General features: G+C 41.7%; 1 protein-coding gene across 2 annotated transcripts; it reads right to left on the reverse strand.

Annotated features, from left to right (window-relative positions):
• Positions 1-1,175: 1,175 nt before the first annotated feature.
• setd2 (SET domain containing 2, histone lysine methyltransferase) lies at positions 1,176-21,596 on the reverse strand. Of its 2 annotated transcripts, XM_061050513.1 has the most exons (23): positions 21,392-21,596; positions 19,863-19,984; positions 17,480-17,501; positions 13,389-17,359; positions 13,169-13,300; positions 12,083-12,211; positions 11,674-11,797; positions 11,483-11,560; positions 11,293-11,390; positions 10,981-11,113; positions 10,610-10,744; positions 10,390-10,518; positions 9,177-10,256; positions 8,872-8,920; positions 8,405-8,786; positions 8,011-8,287; positions 7,570-7,902; positions 7,033-7,158; positions 5,614-5,750; positions 5,410-5,521; positions 4,106-4,180; positions 3,818-3,919; positions 1,176-3,220 (listed from the first exon to the last, which is right to left on the reverse strand). In XM_061050513.1, exons 2-23 carry the CDS (start codon positions 19,889-19,891, stop codon positions 3,059-3,061), a joined length of 7,815 nt encoding a protein of 2,604 aa, XP_060906496.1. In that variant the 5' UTR covers positions 19,892-19,984; positions 21,392-21,596; the 3' UTR covers positions 1,176-3,058. The 2 variants fall into 2 exon arrangements, with proteins under 2 accessions (XP_060906496.1, XP_060906495.1); XM_061050512.1 differs by having other exon boundaries at positions 7,570-8,287.
• Between the last annotated feature and the right edge of the window lie 210 nt (positions 21,597-21,806).

Below are 21,806 nucleotides of genomic sequence, written 5' to 3' on the forward strand. Positions count from 1 at the left end.
TAAACATCTCAGCCTCAAATCTGGCCTGCTTTTGTTAATTTCGCTTAAAATGCCTTCTAATTTATAGCAACATGAAGAAGTTCACCCAATGAGAGTTGTTTTTTTTAAATGTTAATGTGTATATTAGAATGGTTATCAACTTTTAACTACATCCACAGACCTATAGACAAGACTGCCACTTCCAGTAAAATATAAAACCCACTTGATGGATTACAAAGTGTGCTTGCTCACCATATTTGAAATACACTACCCCTTATCAAGGGATTTAGTGTTCAAGAACATTTCCTATCCAAAAGCCTATGGGAAATCTGTTAAGAGGTTTTTAATAATTTGAGGATGAAATGAAAATAACAGCCTCTTCCAAAATATTCTGGAGGAAAGTTTCCTCTTTCTTTCTGAGGCACAATCTGATTCCTGCTCTGCCCTGAACTCAAATCTGTTAATGATCTCTTTGCTTTCAGTTCTAAGTGGTAGCAGGCATCTCCGAAGGCCTCAGGCAGTGTTACATGCCGTCACATACTCCAGACGGGACTGCTTAACTGCGGTCTGGAGCACACAGGCATGGAGCTGCGGAATGTGCACACACTGGGAGGGGGGTTGGGACGGACGAGAGAGAAGGGGAAGCTCTGCAGAACCTCTACACTCATCACTGTTTCTTTGTATATTTAAAGCACATGGAACGTCTAATGAAGGCAGTTGATCACTTTGATTCTCTATTGCACCGAAACATCTGGCTCAAAAACTGTTCTCAAGAGCTGTAGAGGCATCCATCCCACGTGCAGCCCTTATTAGAGGACGGAGCCTATCTAAAATGGGATTGGGCGTATGTCTGCACAGTGGGGAAAGACGATTCTGCTGTGGATCTGCTCGTCTCCCACTGATACAATTATCAGCTACACTTAAAGTAATCATTGTTATAGTTATTACTTATACTAGTATATCTATTGTTACTGCAATTCTGTATTACCTGTTGTTTACTGTACCTCTCTGCCTACATTTCAAGAGAGAGTACAAGCTGCTGCCATCACGTCGTAGATATACTCTGCCTATAAGTGCAGGGCCAACAGATTTCAGAACTCATTTGTCCTTGGTACCATCGGTCTCCTCAACAGCATCTCATGAATCCCCCCCCCCCCCCCCCTGATATGTGTATTTTAGTGTTAGTGTTGTGTGCATTTCATTTTTGTTTTGTTTTATTCACTGCGGGCTGAAAAGCAAATTGCTCCTCGGGTATAATAAAGTTTACCTTGAACCCTTTATTCTACTTTCTGAGCCCATCCAGTTTCAGAACATGGCTGTTCACCTCAAGCTTGGTTCTGTCCGATATTCTGCCCACTAAAGGCAGTTTTTCATGCCCTTGTTGCAAAGTGCTTGCTCATAAAAAGCTGGTCTAGAATGTGCTTTTTGTTGTAGAATAAAAATGGATTAATTTTACAAAAAAGTTTATTATCTTTAAAATGTTTATACACTCGGTATGACAATGTGCTTACACAATACTTACAGTAAAGTTGGGTGAAACTTACTTTGTACATAGAAAAATAATAACAAAAAAAAAGAAAAAAAGAAAGAAACATTATAATCTCCCCCACCACTGAAATAAAATAGAGGGCTGTGAGTCAGCTGCAACCCAGGTTTGACTGTCTGATGTGGGAGCTGCATCAGGAGTACTGAGCTGGTGAGGCTGGGTGGGCTCACTGCGCTCCCTGACCCGACTCTCCTGCGTACAGCTTTGGTAATTTTACACATTATTTACACTTTCATGAAATGATAGTCCTTTTACAAAGTATATGCTTATTTAACATCCCCAAAACTATTATTCAATAATATTCACATAAAGCAATGTACATATGTTGGAACTTTGTTTACTGCAATTTGATAGGCTGCAACAAACTGTGACCTAATGCTAATGAAACAACCTCGACAACTGTAGAAATCCTGGCAATTTATTTGTAGCAAGGCCACCCTAGTGTCTCTAACGTCTCACTAGGACATATAAATGATAAAAGAACCAGAACTCACAAGATGTTTAGAAACGGTTAAAACTGCAATGCTCGGTATTATTCCTGTAAGAAGACAAAACAGGGCAGAACAAGTTAGGGGGGGAGGGGGGGTCGAACAGGAACTGGGGAAAAATGGATACAAAGCTAAACGGCACATCAAACACAGCATTCAAACCCTGCTCCCGTAATTATACACAAATTGATAAAAGACATGGAAACATAATTCCCTAACACCATTGCCAATCTGCTGGTTATTGGCTGATCCCGAAGTGTGTGTGTGAAGTGTGTTACGAGTAAAAAGCTCATCTCGCTGAGGGCATATTAGTTGAAGCAGGAGACTTGGAAAATGTAGGAATTTCCATAAAGGATGTGACGCTGACCTCAGCCTACATCATGCATTCATAAAACAACGGAGGCTTCAACGTCTTGTGGTTAAGAAGGCAGGGGTTTGAGGAGTGGAAGCTTGGACCTCCACAGCCCAGTTAAAAGCAGCACCAGATACAGAATCAGTGACAGGGGGTGGAAGCGTGCACAAGAAAAAGGAAGTGAAAGGGGGGGGGGTCATGGATCCATTTGAACAAAAAGAGAGGAAACAAAAACACAACCTGATAAATTGATACCAAAAGCTGATTCCTTCGAGTAATCCTCATTCAGAGCTAGAAGAGATTAAAAAGTGGAATTGAGGTTATCATCCCTGGAACATGTAAGAGCCATAAATGGAGAAAAAAAAAGCTTAAAATCAAACTGTCAGTGAAAACATAAGTCTCTGTAGCACCCCTCAGTGTCATCCTTCAAAAGCACTGCACCCACTGCACCTGGTGTTTTGGGTCGTTCAGAGCCACACGAGTCTCTGACTGTCTCCTCAGCTTTTGGGCTTCTTCTCGATCCACAGGGCCTGAAGGCTTCTTGGGCAGCAGCAGTGCAATTTTCAGCCATAAATGTGCATAACAAACGACCTTGCGGGTTCAGGTTGGCCAGTGTGGACAACAAGGAGTGACTGGAAAGGCAAATCTGTGCTTCTCTCACATTAGTTCAGAGTGAGTCTGAGGCCTTTGAGGCTAGTACACCTCAGTGTCCTCCTTCGGCCTGTACACGGAGCCAAATCGCTGCATGTACTTCTTGATGTACTCCTTGGTCTTGTGCTTCACATTTTCATTACACTCAAGATCCTCAGGATTCGTGCAAGCTTTCAGCTCCTTGTTCATGACTCCGTGAGTTAGCTAGGAGAATGGGCAGAGTTGAGGAAACAGTAAGACGATTATTGTCACTGGAGAACAGTAAATTATTAAATTAAAATTAATATCTCTAAGTTGGTGATTTCATTTTAAGATAGTGACTTTGTCCTTTATAATTTGACACAATGAAACATCTCGTCTACTATTAATTACGTCCATGTCCTCACTGTCCTGGTATGTCCCAGTGGCACTCACTGTAAACCACTCCCTACATAAACAAGTCACTGACCCACCAGCACAGTGGAAAAACAGAATCCTGCCCTTTGAAGACAATCTGCTTGAAAAGTACTTTTAGAAAGGAATTAGTGAAATAAGAGAGAAAAGAGTAGTTTACATGTAAAATGTCTATTTCTCCTCCAGAGGCACGATGCTAAAACATTTGGCTGGGGAAAGAGATCGTGGGAGCTCAACTGTTTTGTTCTGGTTTGAGGGTAACTTCAAAAATGTTTCTTTTTAAGTTAAAAGCTGACCAATGCTTTCATTGTGTTCCAACCACACAGAGGCTGGAGAAAAGCTTCAAAGCTTTCCTGCATTAATAGAGGTTCTGACTGTGTGTATGAACAGTGCATAGCTTAATCTTACCTTTCTAGCCAGGTGTTTGAAGTCTTCTGTGTTGACGATGCGTCCTAATTTACAGTCTGGCTTTCGATAAGGATTTAGACACGTCACGATGAACTGGGACATCTGAGCAAAACAAAGACGTGCATACAAAGACTTGATAATATGAGAATTCAATGTCAAAACAAATGAAAACTTGCATGACTGGCTGGAAGGCGTACACTTCAACGGAAGTACAGGTGTAAAGGTTTTGCAGCAATGTTATATAACTCCAGATGTTTTTTGCAAACACTGTTGACTCTGTGGACTCACCTCTTTGCGAAATGTCTCTTTACTTTTTTTTGCCAGTTCACTGGAGGTGTCTGCTTCAGCTGTCTTTGTGGAGAACTGTAATCAATGAACAGAAATAAAATGATCAAACATTTCACCTTAGTTTTTGAAACTGTAACTTTTCACAAGCTAACTCCAATCAAATTCTTCTTCTGTGTTTGACATTCCTTAGCTGTATGTTAGAGTATGTGGCAGTATTACCGCCTCTTTCCTACATAATTCAACAGAGAAAGTTTTGATTGATAAACTCAGCACCCCGTCTGCATCGGCTTAAACAAACCAAACGGAAATTGCAGCAAAACGGTAGCTATCAGGGTCAGAGGTGCGTCAAACAGCACCTGCTTGCCAGCTACTTGACACATAGCGGGGATATCCTGGCAGGATGCTGCCTCTCCAGCTACAGCCTTGAACAACATGGGCAGGCAGACAACAGCTGACTGCCCATACCCACAACAGAGCGGTGAAGATCAAACGCAACACACAAAGGATTTACATAAACACATGAGGCGGCAGTGTTCGAAAAACAGTGATCTCGGACACTTTACAAGCGCAGGGCATGTGTTGTAGTAATACTGATCGTGAACACCAACACAGTATGAACACATGATCGGAAATAGTGCATGACCATGTAGCTGTTCTTGGCGGGAAACTGCATGAAAAATATGCAATGTTTCCCCACTCTGTTTTTTATTGCTTTTTCAAGCAGTTCCATCTTTTAACAGAGAAAAAAGGGACACTCCCAGATGGTTTCTATTATCCTTAAAAGTCAGGGAAAAATGTAGAGGGGAAAACAACCGAGGCAGAGGGAGAAGAGATGAGCTGAGCAAACTATGGCCTTGAGGCTGAGGGACAGACAGCTGAGCAGGGGGTGGGGGGGGAGTGGATTCTTTCCTTTTAATCCTCGTCTCCATGTAGATTCTGATGAAGCCATTTTATGAGGAGGAGGAGGAGGAGGAGGAGTCATTGGTGAGGTCATAATACTCTGTAAATATGGTGTCCTGCTGAGGTTTTTTTTTTCTTTCTAAGACAGCTGAAAATAATCACCGCTGTAGCATCTTCCATTTCCTCAAGGAACAAACACTGTAATCATGTTTTGCACCCAACAAAAAACTTCCTGGGAACCGAATGAAGAGGTGAAGAAGATAGTTTCTCGTAACCCAAATGAAAGAACATCGAATATTATCACTCTTAACTCTTGGATCCTTTATACGCTTCAAGCAAAAGTCCAGCACACAACTACTACACATATTTTATACTTTATAGTATAATTTCAGAGTAAAGCTCACCTTGGAGGGATTTTCATCATAGGTGGGTGTTCCAAGGTCCATCTCAGACTCATGGTCCACGCTAGTGTTGTCACTGCTTCCTTCCCAGGTCGGAGGGTCCCACTGTGTTTGCCTAATGCACAGAGGGAAGAAATCTCAGAATAATGTGCATGGTTTTCTAGAGTTCAGGATATGCTTTATATACACACAGCAAGCAGTACCAACCTTGTCACAATATGGTAGTAGTAAATCTTGCCCTCAGGGTCTCGAGCAACTTTCCAGTTTGGAGGTAGGACGATAGTTTTGGGTTTGGGGGGGGAGGGAGGAGGCAGGTCTATCACATTGTTGGGAACAATCATTTCCTGGAGAGAAGAAATAGAAAATAAGTATTAGCAGTAAATCCATGTGGCTTTTGTACCTAGAACTTGGCTTTGTTATTTTCTTTTCGTGGAGAAAGAAACTAATTCACTAAAAATGCTTTTTTTTAAAGCAGCTGTTGTTGTGAGTCATTCATGTTGCATTTAGAGTTTTAACACATGGAGACCATCAAGTCATTTCCTCTGATTGTTTCAAGTTAAAAAAACAACTTAGAATGAAATTTCAAACAACTGATTTGTCACTGGACCAGCACACTGCAGCCCCAAAGACTTAAAATATACTACCACCTTGTGGCCATACTATGACCTAAAGTTGCTTCATATCAGGTAGAGCACGGTTCTTCAAAGGGCAAATAGTGGAAATTCAAATTGTCTGTTGAATCCACTGAAACAGTCAATCTTTTATGTTTACTCATGCAGTTAAAAAATGCTAAAATGTAAGCATTCTTCCTTTTTTACTGGGGGTGCAACCTGCCACAAATCCCACGGTTCGGATTTAACAAATAGATATACGGTAGTATTTTGAAATCTGAGAATTAATATAGAAAGCTGCCTCATTTTAATAAACATTTTTGTTAACCCTCAACAAAATACATCAACATTACAAACACAGAATAGTTATCTTTCTGTGAGTAACAAGTTTGTTGTAATCTACAAAAACAAGTTTGTTTTTTTCCTCGGTTGAGCATATACAAACTTGAACATGTAGCATAATGCAACAATTGATGTGTGGGTTTGCAGAGGCTGCTCCAGAAGTGGGGGTTGTGTGAGACAAAACCAAAAGGGGGAAGTGTGCGTTAAGGGAGTGTATCTTTAGTTCTTTGGCCGAATACAACACTTATGACATTTTTTGGCTAAGTTAACAGCTACAGACTACGACAGACTGCAGGATAACTTTACAAACATTAAGGGACTGACTTTTGTTACATGCAAACACCAATTGATAACTGCATGATAAATACAGACATGGTGAGAAAAATTTGAAATATACAAGAATATCAACAAAAATATCTGAATGAAATTCTGCAAAAAAACAAGCACTACTTTAACACTGACATCTTTTCACCAAGGCTCTGCACAGGAATTGAGCGGCAGTACACTTAATTTACACCATGATGATGAATTTTCCATCAATGGCAAATCACATGCAATCCAAAACGTGGGGGTTGATCTGAAAGGATAAACTGTGACCCATTGCACCACTACTTCTTTCCCTCCTTAAATAGTATAATTTTGCTGTAGACACTGGACAGTGTGTACGTGTTACCTGTTGTACAGTTTGAGATGTGACAATGGTGGTAACCGTGCCTCCCTGCTGCACCACCACTCCTTGCTGATGACCAGGATACACAGGCTGGCCGTGCAGGTAGCTGGCTGTGGGTTCAGTGTATGCCTTGTGAAACACAAAGTACAATATCATCAGATGTTACTTGAGGAATACAGAAATCTATTATCATGTATTTGTTGCATTGTGTTGCAGTTTTAATGCTAATAATTATATACACAGTGGATGTAAAACTTTTAGCAAAACAATACTATGATTGTTGAGGTGAGATGACGTTGCCCATTGTCCTAGATATTTGATCTTGCCTTACTTTAAAGTAAAGCTTCTTCTTCAATCTAAAATATTTTCTGAATCCTAAATATTTTGTTATTTTTAAATGATGAAGTAATTTTAAAATTCTGTTAAACTGAGCAGTCATTTCTTAAATGTTCTTTAAGTAGAACCTCATCATATTTTAATCAGGTTTCTATACCAAAGTGGAATGAATAAATTGTTTGGCTTTCCAGCGTGGTACCCTACCTGTATAACGGGAGTGTTTGCCTGAGGGTAGGCGGTGGGGATGCTGTATATGGTTTGGCATGGCTGGCCCTGGTAATAGATGGCTGTCTGTGTCTGGGCCTGTGGTGGGGCTGTGGCATACTGCTGTGCAGGCTGCGTCTGCACCGTCACTGCCTGCTGAGTGCTGGGATCCCACAGAGTGGTGTAGCTCTGAGTGGCCGCCTGGGCAGGTACAGAGAGGACAGCTACACCGGCATCCTGGGTTCCTACAGCTGGCTGGGCGTACTGTTGGGGGTCTCCAGCGGTGAGGTTAGTGGTAGTGATGTGCTGAGAAAGAGTAGGAACTGGAGCGGTCTGGGAAGTAGGGGATGGAGAGGTTAGTCCGAGGTCTGAGATAAGACGCTGGGGAGGCGTCTGTTCATAGTTTATGCTGGGATCAACAGCAGGGGTAGGCAACAGTACTTTGCCTGCGTTGGGGTTGGAGGGATCCACAAAGGTCTGGATGGGATATCCAGGAGGGTAGGTGATGAAGCCAGGGCTGGAAACATAAGCCAGAGCAGGGTCATAGGCCAAAGTCTGAAGCTGCTGCTGCTGCTGCTGTTGTTGAAGCTGTTGTTGCTTCTGGGCTTCCCGCTGAGCAACCTCCTGCTCAAACAGCTTTCTGCGCTCTTCTGTGGACAGTTTGTTACGCTCCTTGCCACCAACTCCCCTTGGGGTCTTGTTGTTAGATGGATCAAACCTTAAAAACCAGACAACAGTTGGATTCCAAAACTTGTCCATGACTCAAAGCTGTACAAAGACTACACTACACATGGAAGACAATCTGAAATGTTTTTCCAGTCACAAGCTTTCTTACCGTTCCTCAGTGCGTCGGCTCCTCTCGTAGGATGAGGGTGGTGGTGATGCTGAGCGTCTCCTTCGTCTTTCTGTGCTGCGCGGAGTTTTGTCAGAGCCTCGATCACGGTCTCTGTCTCTGTCTCGATCTCTGTCGCGATCTCTGTCGCGATCTCTGTCGCGATCTCTGTCACGATCTCTGTCCCTGTCCCTCTCTCTGTCCCTGTCCCTCTCTCTGTCCTTGTCCCTCTCTCTGTCCCTCTCCCTTTCCCAGTCTCGTTCCCTGTCTCTGTCATAATCTCGGTCTCGGTCTCGTTCCCTCTCCTTGTCTCGCTCCCTCTCTCGTTCTCGACTACCAGAAGCTCTGCGTGGAGTCAAAGCTGTGTCACGATCTCTGCTGCGATCTGAGAGAACATTTAATCAGGTAAATCATACTGAAAATACATCTAATAGATACACCATTGTTTTTGTTTTTATTACTAAACTCACCGTTTGCTTCCTTTTCCACTTGACTCTTCTTTGGTATTCTGTACACCTCCTGAAAGGACAAGAACAACTGTATAACAACAGTTATATCCAAACAGATACCAACCCCCCCCCCACCTGTCTGACAAGGATAGGCTCCCACTGTGAGGTGCAGGTCAAGAGAATATCCGGAGCAGTCCTACTGAAATTATCTAGATATTTTCAGGAGTGCATATGTGAAAACAGCTTTAAAGAGTAATAGGCTTCTTTCAATTTTTCATGCATGCTTTACAATGTCTACCTTTAAAAGTGAATCTTTTTGAGCTCACCTTCAGGTCCTTCCAGCTGTCCAGAAGTCTGGCAGCCATGCCACTAATGTCCAAGGCACTGAGTTGGGTCTCCTGACTCCTGTCACTCTCAACATCTGAGACACCCTCCTCTTCATCCTGAGAGGGGGTTCCTATCACTGGCGGGTCCACAGGGGGTGCTGTGATCTCAGAGGGCATACTGACTTCAGTGGTGTCAGAGTTTGGGGCAGCTTCAAGGATGGATTCAGCAGGTTTTACCTCACTGACAGGAGGAGGAGGAGGAGGGGGAGGAGGAGGGGGTGGAGGAGGATTCTCAGTCTCTTGTGTGTTTGCCTGGGCTTCTTCACTCTCTTGGGGCTGTTCAGGTGGAGGATCTGTTACATCTGTTTTGACAAACTCACTCTCTGGCTCCTGAACTTTAACGTCAGGCTGTTCTTCTTCCAGTTCAGCTTTTTCTGTCACTACCTGACTGGTCTGCTCCTCCTGGCTTTCCTGTTCTTCACTTGGCTCTTTATGCCCTTCAAGTTCTTCTGTCTGACCCTCACTGGTGTCCTCTTGTACCTCAGTTTCCTTCTCCGAATCCACCTCCATTTTTTCTTCATCCTCGTCAGTTTGAGGTTGATGTGGAGTGCTTGAATTTGTCACTGCCTCCTCCTGTTTCTCCTCTTTCACAGTCTCTTCCATTGAAGCTTTCTCTGGATCTTCAGCCGCACACCCCGGGTCTGCCTTCACCTGTTTGCCGTCATGTGAGGATTCATCTTCTTCCTCATCATCATCATCCTCATCTTCCTCCTTCCCGTCAGATGCTTTGCTAGCGTCGGATAGTGCGCTGTCCAGACTGTTTTCACTGATGATTTTAAGGCGGCGGTACACAGCAGGTTTGGACGAGTCACCTTCCATTTCTGTTCCCAGTTTGGAGGAACCATCAGGAGTGTTGAGCGGGGTTTGAGCTCGGGAAGTGTTTTCACTGGAGTAACCGTCCATCTCAGTCGGCTGAGAGTGACTTTTTGTCTGGGCCCATCGCTGGATGAAGGTTAGGACTCTGCTCTCCTCTAGCATGTTCTTGGTAGAGATAGGCAGCACTGCCAAGGTCTTCATAATCTGTAAATAAAATAATAATATCGGTGAACACACAGTGGCTGAAGAGGCTCTGGAAATGTTCAACTGCCAAGTAACTTAAGCAGAATGTGACACCATTATGAATATTATAAAACAAAGTTTATGACTTGTTCACCTCTAACTGCAGCTTGTTGTTATTAGCACTGTTCCCTTTAGCTTCAGAAATCTCCACCATGAAGATCCACAGCAAAGACAACCCATGATGGTCCAGGAACTGCTTCAGGCATGTTGGATTTTGAGTATCCTGTGAGTATCACAAAAATATAATGAAATGCCCTGCATGATAAAAACAACCATCAACAACATAAACTAGGCATAAACCAGTTAGGTCATACTTGTATGAGCTTAAGGCAGATGAGTTTCTGCTCCATGGTTTCTACTCGGACCATCAGTCTGCAGAGAGACACCACCTGCTTCTCATCGTACAGGCCTTCTCCATTCTCCAGTAACGCCTCCAGCTCCTCATCAACCTGAGAAAGGTCAAAGTGATGATGTCATCAAATAGGACACCCTTGCCCAAGAGAAACTGGTGCAGAGACATTTTTGGCTGTACACTTTAAATACAGAGCTAACACTGGTGCAATATATATTTTGTATTATTTAGTTGTAGTGATTCTCATGAGGAGGTGTAGCTACATTGACATTACTGCCAGTTGGGTGTAATCAATGACAAGACACAGTTTCAAACAGGGCAGAGACGACTGACCGTGGTGAGAGCGCTCTTTCGACTGCGGTCTTTCTTCATCTTCCCCCCAGCTGCCCGAACACTAACTCTGTTCTCCCCACCCAGGAAGCCTCTGCAGCTGGCTGCCCCACAGAAGCATTTCTGTGCTTCTTTGCTGTAGAAAGAGTTTAAACAGAAGTTAAATCACTATTGCTAAACCATCACTGAGAAGATTGAACAACCACTTATTAAAAACCTATCTATACCACCAATAATATAAAAGTGGTTTTAGAACAAACTTAGATTGCTCAAAATACTCAGAAAGTGTGGAGGAAAACTCCAGTGAAACGTTACCCGTATCTCTGAAACTGGTAATCAAACGTCAGCTCAGTTCCGGCAGCGACAGCCTTGGTGGTGAAGAAACCAACTCTAAGCTGGCCATTGACGGTCCACTAAAGTGGGATAAAAATCATCATCAGGTGAGTCAGCTTTCGGGAAGGTAACCTGAAAGAGTGTTACTTGTTTCTATTCTTTGACACTGTACCTTTTGGGTCTCACAGTTAGGCTCGCAGCTATGGTTCATAAACCGGGAGCAATTACCCTTCAGTGTTGCATCAATGATCTGTAGAAACACAATCCAATGTTACCTATATTGCAGGTCACTAAGCTAAATCATTAAACCACATTGCCATTTTAACATTAACATTGGTTAGAACGGGTCTCATTATAACTTACCTCGTTGTTTTTCAGAGACATGAAGTAGTAGTGGATGTTCTTATTGCGAGCATATTCTTTCACCCTTGTTTTAAACTCCTTGTGGTCTAATACCTCCCCGCAGTATTCCAGCACAAAAGTGTTTCTGAAATAAAAAAGAAAACAAAATCTAACATCTCAAACCTTTAAGAATATCAATCAACTGAATCAGAAAGCCCAACTCCGGTGACACATTGGCTTTCAGACAGTGTTTCAGTAATTCACAAAAATAGCACACATTTTCTCTTTGGAATATCTTATTGAGGTAGTCTGTGCACATCATGGAAATGCAAAATTACCTTAATAATTAATAACCTTGTTAATATATAATTATTTAAAATGCTACCAAAACCTTTTTAACTGTCATACTGAAAGCTATGAAGAGTCTTACGCAATCAGCTCCTTAGCTGCCCTGAGTCCCCATCCCTTGTCTTCTGTGAGGATAACATCGAAATCTGCATGTTGTTTCATTTGAAAGCGTCGATTAGAGCAGTAGACTCCATTCAGGCACCTTGAAGAGCTGAAAAAATAAAGTTAAAAATATTGTGAACTTGTAAATAATAACATCCCTTTTTATAAAAATTGTTTTTATAATAATAAGAGATTAAAAATCTTTAATCTTTTAGACTTTTTTAAATGTGGATGATAATCAGCATAATAAATATTGACACAAATTCAAGCTGCTATTATGCACACAATTACCAGTAAGCATATTCTGGTGCAGCTTTCATGTTGCTAAAGAATGAAAATTATTTCAAGACTAGATGATCACCATTTGAACAGCTTTCAACCCCTTTCTCCATTACAGCCTGGCTCAGACTGCAAGATAATCGGGCCGATTTGAGGTTTCCCCCTCTCAAGACAATCATGGGGTGTTCCCAACCTGAGGCTGCTCCGAACCAATTATCTCCCCAGATTGCCTTGTAGTACGAGTGATATAAAGATCAAATCTTAACATCCCTGATCTGCTAGAAGATGCCCGGATTTATATCAAATAGATTTGATATTTAGGATTTAAAATTTTGACTATAACATCACTCAAGGGTCTGAAAGAAGCCGTGTGACTAAAATAACGTCGAGAGACAAGGGAGAACAGTAAGAGGTTTCCTGCACAAAGCATTTTAATTGCAATTGAACGACCAGCTCCGTTGTTTACATGAGGTCCAGTGAAGTGGTGCGTTCCTCTGCCGACATGATAATCTTAGTAATGCCTGTAGTATGTGATGTGCCATTGTTTCATAACTTGTAGTGTTTGCATGCTTGAGTTTATAGAGAAGAGTATCCGTAAAGAATCTCCTTATTCGTGTGATGCTACCCTATTTCAAAATCGGTTATGCTTTTAAAACTCTGAGCCAGGTTTAACTGTGCATGGTTTTCTGGAAAACCTTACAAAGTGTTTTTTTTTTTTTTTTTTTTTTTTTTTTTTAAAGACAGTGTTCTTACAGTTTCTCAGTATTATCTATAACATTCAACTCACCACTCAATCATCAGCAACCGGTTCAAGCAGTCTTCTCCACATGCAAATACTCCTCTTGAACGCTCCTCTCTGGGCAGAACTGGGCACTCGCATTGCATTCTCTTTATATCTCGATGAGACTTGCTCTTCTTTCTACAAAAGAAATGTATGACTTTTATGCTCCAGCTTGAAACTAACGTAAAAAATAAAATGATTTGCTTCAGCTTCAGCAACACCTTACCTCTCAGTCAGGTACAGGTTCTCTTCAATCAAGTCAAAGTAAGGGGGCATCTTCTTAGTCTTGGAATAGTCTTTCCATTTATTGGAGTCTTTAAAGTCTTGCAGAGTGAGTGTTGGACGCTGCACTTCCACTTTGAAAGGACTTTCCTTGGTGACATCAGTATCTCCAAGACACTCTCTCTTGCCAGCAGGCCCAGCCTCTGCCTCGTTGTCTGAATCTGACTCAATCTCTGGACGCCTTTTCTTGGGAGGTCCGCGGCCTCTATGAGGTCTGAAAAAGTCTTCTCTCGGAGGGTCAGGCACTGCAGAGCCTCTGCTGTTGCTGCTTATTTCATGGCCTTGAACAAAGCTTGATGACCCTGGAGTGTTCAGTCCACTGCATTCAACAGCTGTTTCAGTAAGATTTGACAGTTTATCTGCGCTGTAATCGTCATGGTCATTGGTTAGGGAGTCAGGGTGGATTTCACATGCAGGTTCCTGATGAACAAGGAGGTAGGGTTTTCGGCTAATATGCATATTTGTGGATTCTTGGTTCCAGGAGGGATTACTCTGAATGTACCCATGCTCCTCGGGAGAGGTTCCTGTCGGTTTAGTGTTAGGTAACTGAGGCCCATGACTGCTATCAGGCTGCTGGTATGTACTACTGGGCTGTTCCGATTGTGAAAAATCCCAACCTAGGTTAAATCCATTTCTATCATTGATATTATCAGCACTGGAGAAATCATCATGCTGGTAATGGGAGAACATTCTTTCACCTCTACTTCTGACAGTATGCTGTGTGTGCCCATCCTCATACTGCCTCAAATTTTCAAGATTTTGGGCAAGATCTGTGGTGTTTCCATGGGCAACGATTTGACCTGCTGTGCAAGGTTGGACTCTGATGGAGCTGGAACCCTCTGAGTGACTGGTGCTATCAATCATATTACTCTGGGATTGACACAACATAGTGTTATTGCAAGAATTGTTCACACCAGCACATGGACCCTCCTGCCTTTGTTTTGGGACTTCACTGATGTCCAGGTCAGCTGTAATATTAGCATTCTGAAGTTCTGAACTATTCCTTGGAGTGCATGGTGAAGCTCCTGTGTCCTGTGCATCCATTGTAAGTGAAGAATTCTTCGGCACCACCACCACAGAGTGCAATCGTTTTACAGCCTCGCCGCAATCTGAGTCATACTCTGAGTTGTCACTATCACTGGCCTCACTCTGTCCTAATGTATCCTGATTAAGTGGTGCTCTCTTACTTAATTTGCTCTTGTGAGCACTGATCTTAGAAGCTTCTTCATGACCATCGCCATTCCAGCTTTGCATCTTTGAAGCTATGAGGGTCTGTGATGGATCATTGATGTGCAGAGGCTTGTCTGTGTTTGTTTGTTGAGAGTCCCTCTGTTTTAAGTCACACTGGTCAGCGCTGGTGCTTGCTTGTGAAGGCTCACTTTGGTCTTTGTATTTTTCAGTCACAGAAAAGAAGTCTTGCTTAGAGATCCCCATCTGCCTCCCTGGTTTGGAATGTGTTTCAGCTTCTTGCTGATTAATATCTTTAACTTCAGAGTCTTGTTGGCTATTGTCTTTCGAAACCTCTATCTTTTTGACAGAGACCACTTTTTTAGGTTTACTCTCTGCACAAAGTGTCCTTTGTAAGTTATCATTCTCTGAAGTGTCCTGCCCAACAATATCCCATCTGGACTTTTTGTTACTACTGATACTCTTTTTAACAGTATCTGTATTTTGCTGTGCGAGTGTCAGCTGATTCTCAGAATCAGGGCATGATGTATCAGAACAGAGTGGCACAATTGTGCCACATTGCTGGTTGATGACCGTAGCTGTTTTGAGCTCATCAATTTCCGATTCTGTGTTTTGCTGGACATCTTGTGTTTCAAGTAAGGACTGTGGTGAACAGTCAACATCTTCCTTGCCCTGGCTACATATTACACTTTCATTACTACTACTTGAATTTAGTACAGCTGCAAATGATTTCACATGTGATAGGTTATTAGAAGAAAGGCTTTCCTTCACATTAGTCAAGTTCTCCAGGCTAGCATTTACATGCTTCAGGCTTTCACTTGGGGATATAGCGGAGGCATTATCTGTCTCAACTTCATGACCTGCTTTTGTTTCATTTCTCTCAGATGACAGTTCTTGCAAACTCTTGTCAGTGCATGAGATGATATCAATAGAATCTTGATTACTATGTTCATTTCCACCAGGTTGGGAATCTACTTTTTCTTTTTCAATCAGAAAACAAAGTTCTGGGGGGTTTTCCTTTGACGGTGCTTTGTCAGGGCTTTGAAATGTGTCACTTGATTGCCTATCATTTCCACTGGATTTCATGGATGATCTAGAAGGAGTAATTTGCTTCAGTTCTGACCTGTTGTTGTTCTTTTGATAGTTTGTAGATTTTTCCTCAGAGCCAGAGCTTTTGTCAGAGGCTTGTGGTTTTCCTCTATGATCAGCTTCAGAGTCACTTGAGCTGCTTTTTTGGCGTTTCTCATATGATTGAGAATGGGTATGTGTACTGGAAGATGAAGATTTACTGTTGGTCTCTGACTTGTTATGCAAGCTTGATTTACGGTAACTGGAGTCCAAGTCAGGAGAGCACTTGCGTTGGGAATCAGAGTCTGACAGTCGCTTTGAAGTTCTTTCAGACTTTGATGAATGTGATTTTTTATCCAACTCTGAAAAATGAGGAGAATCTGAAGATTTAGAGGCCTTTTCAGATTTTGTGTAGGAAGATGATTTTGACTCTTTATATGAGCTTGCATGCACTGATGATCTACTCGATTCACTTGTCCTTGTTCTTGTCTTCCTGTGGTCATCCTCAGAGTCGGAACTGTCCCGAATTTTGTCTCGAGAACGAGAACGTCTTCTCTCTCTGCGCGGAGAACTCCTATATGATCTCCTATCAGAATCATGATAGTATGACCTATCGGAGCGGGATCCTCTGTCGCCTCGAGATCTCTCTGATCTGGAGTGAGACGAACTTGTTCGAGAGCCTCTAGATCGGGATCGTGATCTGGACCTGGACCTTCTGCGATCTTTGTCGGATCTGGATGAACGCGATGATGTGTGTCTAGAATCTCGGTCTGATTTCGAGTAACTAGAAGACCTTTCGTGATTCTCTGAACGCTTTGAGGAACTTTTTTCTTTTTCCTCCACATATGAACCAGAGGAAGACTTTTTTACCTCCTTGCTTCTGCTCTCAGAGTTTGTTTTACTTTTGGAGTCAACTGATCTGCGACTGGAAGACATCTGGACTGAATCTCCATCTGACTCTGAGCCAGGTGGCGCGCTATCAGATTGGGACCTGGTTGTCCTATTGTATACCTTACCGTCCTGCTCAGCACTGCTGGAACTCTCCACATCTTTTCCTGAGGAAGCAACTGGCTTCTTGAGGCTTGCAGTAACTCTTGCCTCAGAGGTTTCAATTTTAGCATTCTCTGAGGGGCAGACACTGATGGCATTCTGAGGCTGGGGTGTTGGGAATTCAGTTGCACTCAAGATTGTTGATTTCTGTAGAACCATCAAGTCGGAGGAGTGCGGCTCATCTGGCACAGCAGAAGTTGGTTTCTCTTCAGTCACAGAGACACTAAGAATTTGCTTCTTGAAATGCATCTTAGATAAGTCTGTTTTCATTTTAGTAGCTGAGGAGACTGGTGTTTGAGAAGGTGTCTCTGCTGTTGAAGTTGGCACCATGGGTGTCTGCTCAGTTGTACTCTGCCCTTCTTCGTCTGAGGTCAACTGGGACAAGGCAAGGTGAGGTTCAGCAACAGACTTGTCAGGGCTGGCGGGGATAAAGAACAGGCTCTGCAGGGGCTTCTTGGTCTGTGCGAAGCTAAAGGACACTTTCTGACGACCCTGGTCTTCCAGGTTGACCTTCATCTTGGTCCCTTTAGGCAGAAGATGGTTGGATAGCATGACTCTGGGAGACAGGCTTTTTATTAGAGCTGCCTTGGATAGGCCCTCCACCTTCACCTGCAATAAAAGAGAAGGCTATAATTAACCTGGAATCTGTTTTTCTCCATCATGACAGCAGTTGTAACAAACCCACAAAAGCAAATATTCATACTTATCAACTTTTGGTTTGACACTTACTGAGGCCCCACTCCCCTCCTCTCTGTGGTTACATCATGTGAGCAAAAAAAAGCAGAGGGAAGATGGAAATGAAGTTACACAGTTCATGCAGCAATATGCAACTTCAAGGTTATCAGGGGGTACATAAGAAACTTCAAGGTGACCTTGCAGAATATGAATTAGTCCCTTAACAACTTGTTTTGACTGTAACTGATTTTGAGGCTTTAAACTATAACATATCTGTAATTCTCAGTGTCTACTGCTCTACATTCGTATACATTAATATTAACAAGCATACATAGCATTTGTCTGAAATGTTAGATATATGTGTGTATATATATATATATATATATATATATACATATATATTATTAGGGCAGCTGTTGTGTAGTGGTAGAGTCAGTCATCTATCAACTGGAAGGTCGGGGGTTCGATCCCCAGCCTCTGCAGACACATGTTGATGTGTCTTTGGAAAAGACACTTAACCCCAAGTTGCTCCCACTGCTTTGTCGGTGGCGTGTGAATGTGTATGAATGAGATGAGTTAAAAAAGATGGACACTTTCAATCGCAGCCTCTGCCATCAGTGTGTGAATGGGTAGGTATGACCTGCTGTTAAAAAGCACTTTGACTAGTCAAAAGAATAGAAAAGCGCTTTATAAGCTCAAGTCCATTAACCATATAAACAATGCACTTTGAATGAAAACTCTAATGTTTTTCTGTTTATAATTGATGTTTACAGAGAGGAAAAATTGGAAAAAGCTGACTTGGGAGAACACAAGTTAATTCCATATATAATATATTTTTGGGCACATTCTGCTGGATAGAGAAACAAATTTGTAGGGTAACTGATGGATGTTATCCCTGAGACCTTGTACATGGGCATAATAATGGCATATACTTTATTCTGATTTTTTAATTAATGGAATAGCAAGCTAAAGAGATTAAGGACCAAAGTGAATTGATGAAATAATAAAACAATGTTACAGATCTACATAAAAAAATAAGTGTGCATTTACATAATCAGGAATATAGCAACAGTTTAGCCCATACCACCTGACCAAAAATTGGTGCATCGTTGTTCAACATATGGCCTGCCCTTTTCACGTTACAGCTACATCAACAGCACTATTCTTATTCAAATCTTGCTTTTACTTTACTTGATTGATGATATAGTATCATTTTTATCTTTATTTGTCTTATTCTTACGATGGGTTACTTTATCTTGTTTTTACGAAGGGATTTTCTCTTTAGTATTGAGCACTGTTGTCACTTTATCATGTTTTGTCCTGTCCTGTCCTGTCGTTTGTGTTTAAAAGGATGCCGACTCACACATTTCAAACCAAATCTACCGACGGGTACCAATAAAGTTACCTTACCATACCTTAAGAAACCAAAATTTCAACAAAACAAAATGATACTATACTAACCTAGGTAAGCAGAAATGAAGAAAAATAGGTTGTATTTTAATGATCTGTGAGCTCGCCTACAAGCTAATAACATTGTTAATTCACATCATATAGCTTGATTTCATAACAATAAGAAGCAGAGGAAGAAAATCACACACAAAAATCAAACAGAGATGTAAGTATATAACATGTAAAGAATAATTTGTTTTTTGTAGATCCTTTAGTCCTATTAAAGCGTGTGTGTTCATTAGGGTAGGCTCAATATGGGTGCAGGACAATAATTAGGTCATATAATCCTTCAGGATTTCATTTTTCCTTTCTCTGTGACCTTCAAAAGGAAGCATTTCTGCAGTGAAATTCTGCTGTAAAGTAGGGACTATTATAACCAGCTTACACTTTAGAGTTAACCTACAGGATAAAGATGCTCACCCCGCTAGCATTGCTTAAATCTTTACCAAAATTAAAGTAGGGAAATCAAAAATCGAATGCAGTGTTTCATGTTTTGAAATAATAAGCATGAACAAAGTGCAAGCATATGAGAATATGACACCCAATTCCAATACCTTGTTTCAAAACATATTTCAATTAGATCACAAAAAATCTGTATGACACAATGTAATCTTTCCTACAAATTATATTTTCATTGAAATAATCAAACTACATATATTTTTTTCTTATAATACAGAAAGCAAAGCTCTAAAAACATTTGGCTGACCCCTTTATCTGAAAGAATCTGAGAATAATCTCTATCATCTGTCAATATTTGAAAAAAGACCCCAAAACCTTTTGCATAAAGTGGTCTTGTATGTTTAATTACTTTCAGTGCATGAATTACGAGACAGTCTTGTGCCTTGTCTGACCATAATATCACAATATTCTGACAGTAAAAAGGGTTAGTACAGACTGTACTTTGTAAACATACTAAAATAATTTCAAAATGTGTCAATCAAACTACACCAAACCAAACATACACTGTGAGTTGTATAATGTACTGTACCTGATCTCGGACTTCAGCAGAGTGTCCATTGAAAAACTTGTCTAGGATTAGCAGGCCCGAAGTTGCTGCTGGCCAAGAATAATCCAAATCAGAGAAATGAGCCTTCCAAAGTGACGTCACACCTGACAACAAAAGAAGGAAGAGTTGCAATGAGCTGGGTTTCTTATGTCCGAAACAGTTTACAGTTACTCCGTCAGCAATTCTGAAAATTAAATCCTGACAACTTAACAATGGCAGAAAATATCAGAAATTAAACTATTGTTTCCTAACAATTTATTGTAATCAACAGTATGTCAGTCTGGTTGTGGTCTGTTTGGGTGTAAAATGCTTTGGTATAAACCACTTCTACTGTACAGGCGTCCTTTCCTGCAGATTCCTATATGTTATCTAGAAACCAGCTGCAAACAGCAAGATCTGCTGTTAGACAAAGAATTCATCTTTCCGCAGCTTACTTGTCTGTTATTCTCTACTGCTCTGGTTTAGAAACAGCAAACACAGAAATGAAAGGTTACAGTCACCTGTTTTTTTTTTAAACTATCATGGTGGATTACAGGTTAAAGCAGGTCGAGTAGAGAACACTTATCTTATTAATAGACAAGTACAGAGCAAAGCAAATGGCCTAGTGAAACAAAGGCTGTCTGTGGAACCAGTATCTTTGTAAACTATGCATCGACACCCTTGTGTAAACAGATGGTGACTGGTTTGAATCACATTAGAAACCTAAATAAAGCGTGGTGTGAGCGGGAGGAGTGATACAGCCAAAACATGGCCTTTAAAATGTTGTTTCTAACCTTCCCAACTATGAAAACGAATATACAAAGATGTGTTGCTGACCTGCCAATTTAGTTGAGTTCACAATTAACATTTGCTTACAAGTCAACCTTAAACATACATGTAAGTTTACAGCAGGCGACTGAGTTGACATTTACTGAGCTGCTTGATTGCGAAGCAGCTTTATTAAGAATATCAAGCAGCTAGCATGAAGCTAACTGGGTTAAGCTAACGTTAACACAGAGCTTCCGTGGGCCATTTTTAAAAGATAGCGGCAACTCGTGTTTTCCTGTGTATCATTTGTTGTCTAAACAGTTGTGTGAATACAATTATGCTAACGTGTTGCATTTAGCGACGTTTACGGCTTTACAGTAGAGGTATAACCAACACATTTTGTTTGATAACACACGGCTAGCTGTGGAGCGCTACTAGCATCAGGCTAGTTTAGCTAACTGGAACAGGCTAACGCTGTGGTTCACTTACGGGCTACTTTATCGCTCACTAATCTGTCTGAAATGCGCGAAGTCCGAATAACTACGGTTCTCTCCACCGAGTAGGACGAGAAGCTCGTCCGCTTATTCATTTATCGATTCAGCAACACGTTTTTTAAGTTACAAGTTACGTTGAAGAAAGTGAGTATAATAGAGTCTCAGCACCCGGCTTTACTAGCATGCTAGCTCATGTTTTGTGTGTTAGAGAGACGATTAAAACCATAATAAACTTGTTGTTAAATACAAATTAAATCACGAGGTACTCACTTTACAAAGTGCTTAAGGGCACAGGGTCCCCCCATCCTCGAAATCACCTGTGATCCGCTAAGCCTTAGAGCATCAAGCACCGATATATCCCGACGTCAAATCCATACGGAGCTGTCGGAAATGATGGTCGGCTCCTCTGCTGCTGCGCCGTGGCTTCAGTCCGGGTACATGTCGCTGCTGTGGAGCTAACATGAGCTCACGTTAACCCAGAGTTAGAACAAACATGCCCTCGAAAACTAAGCCCAACAAAGTGTCTGAATTAGTGTCGGACCAACAAAGTCGTTCTGCTTGTAGGAGTGTGAACATGTCTGAAGAATACCTTTTTATTTCCCACACTGTGACTCTCACACTGTGTTCAACAGCGTCACATGACAGGGGGTTCATAGCTGGCGCGAACACTGGAGCTCACTGTAAC

This window comes from Labrus mixtus, chromosome 11 (genome assembly GCF_963584025.1).
Source record: "Labrus mixtus chromosome 11, fLabMix1.1, whole genome shotgun sequence".
NCBI lineage: Eukaryota > Metazoa > Chordata > Actinopteri > Labriformes > Labridae > Labrus > Labrus mixtus.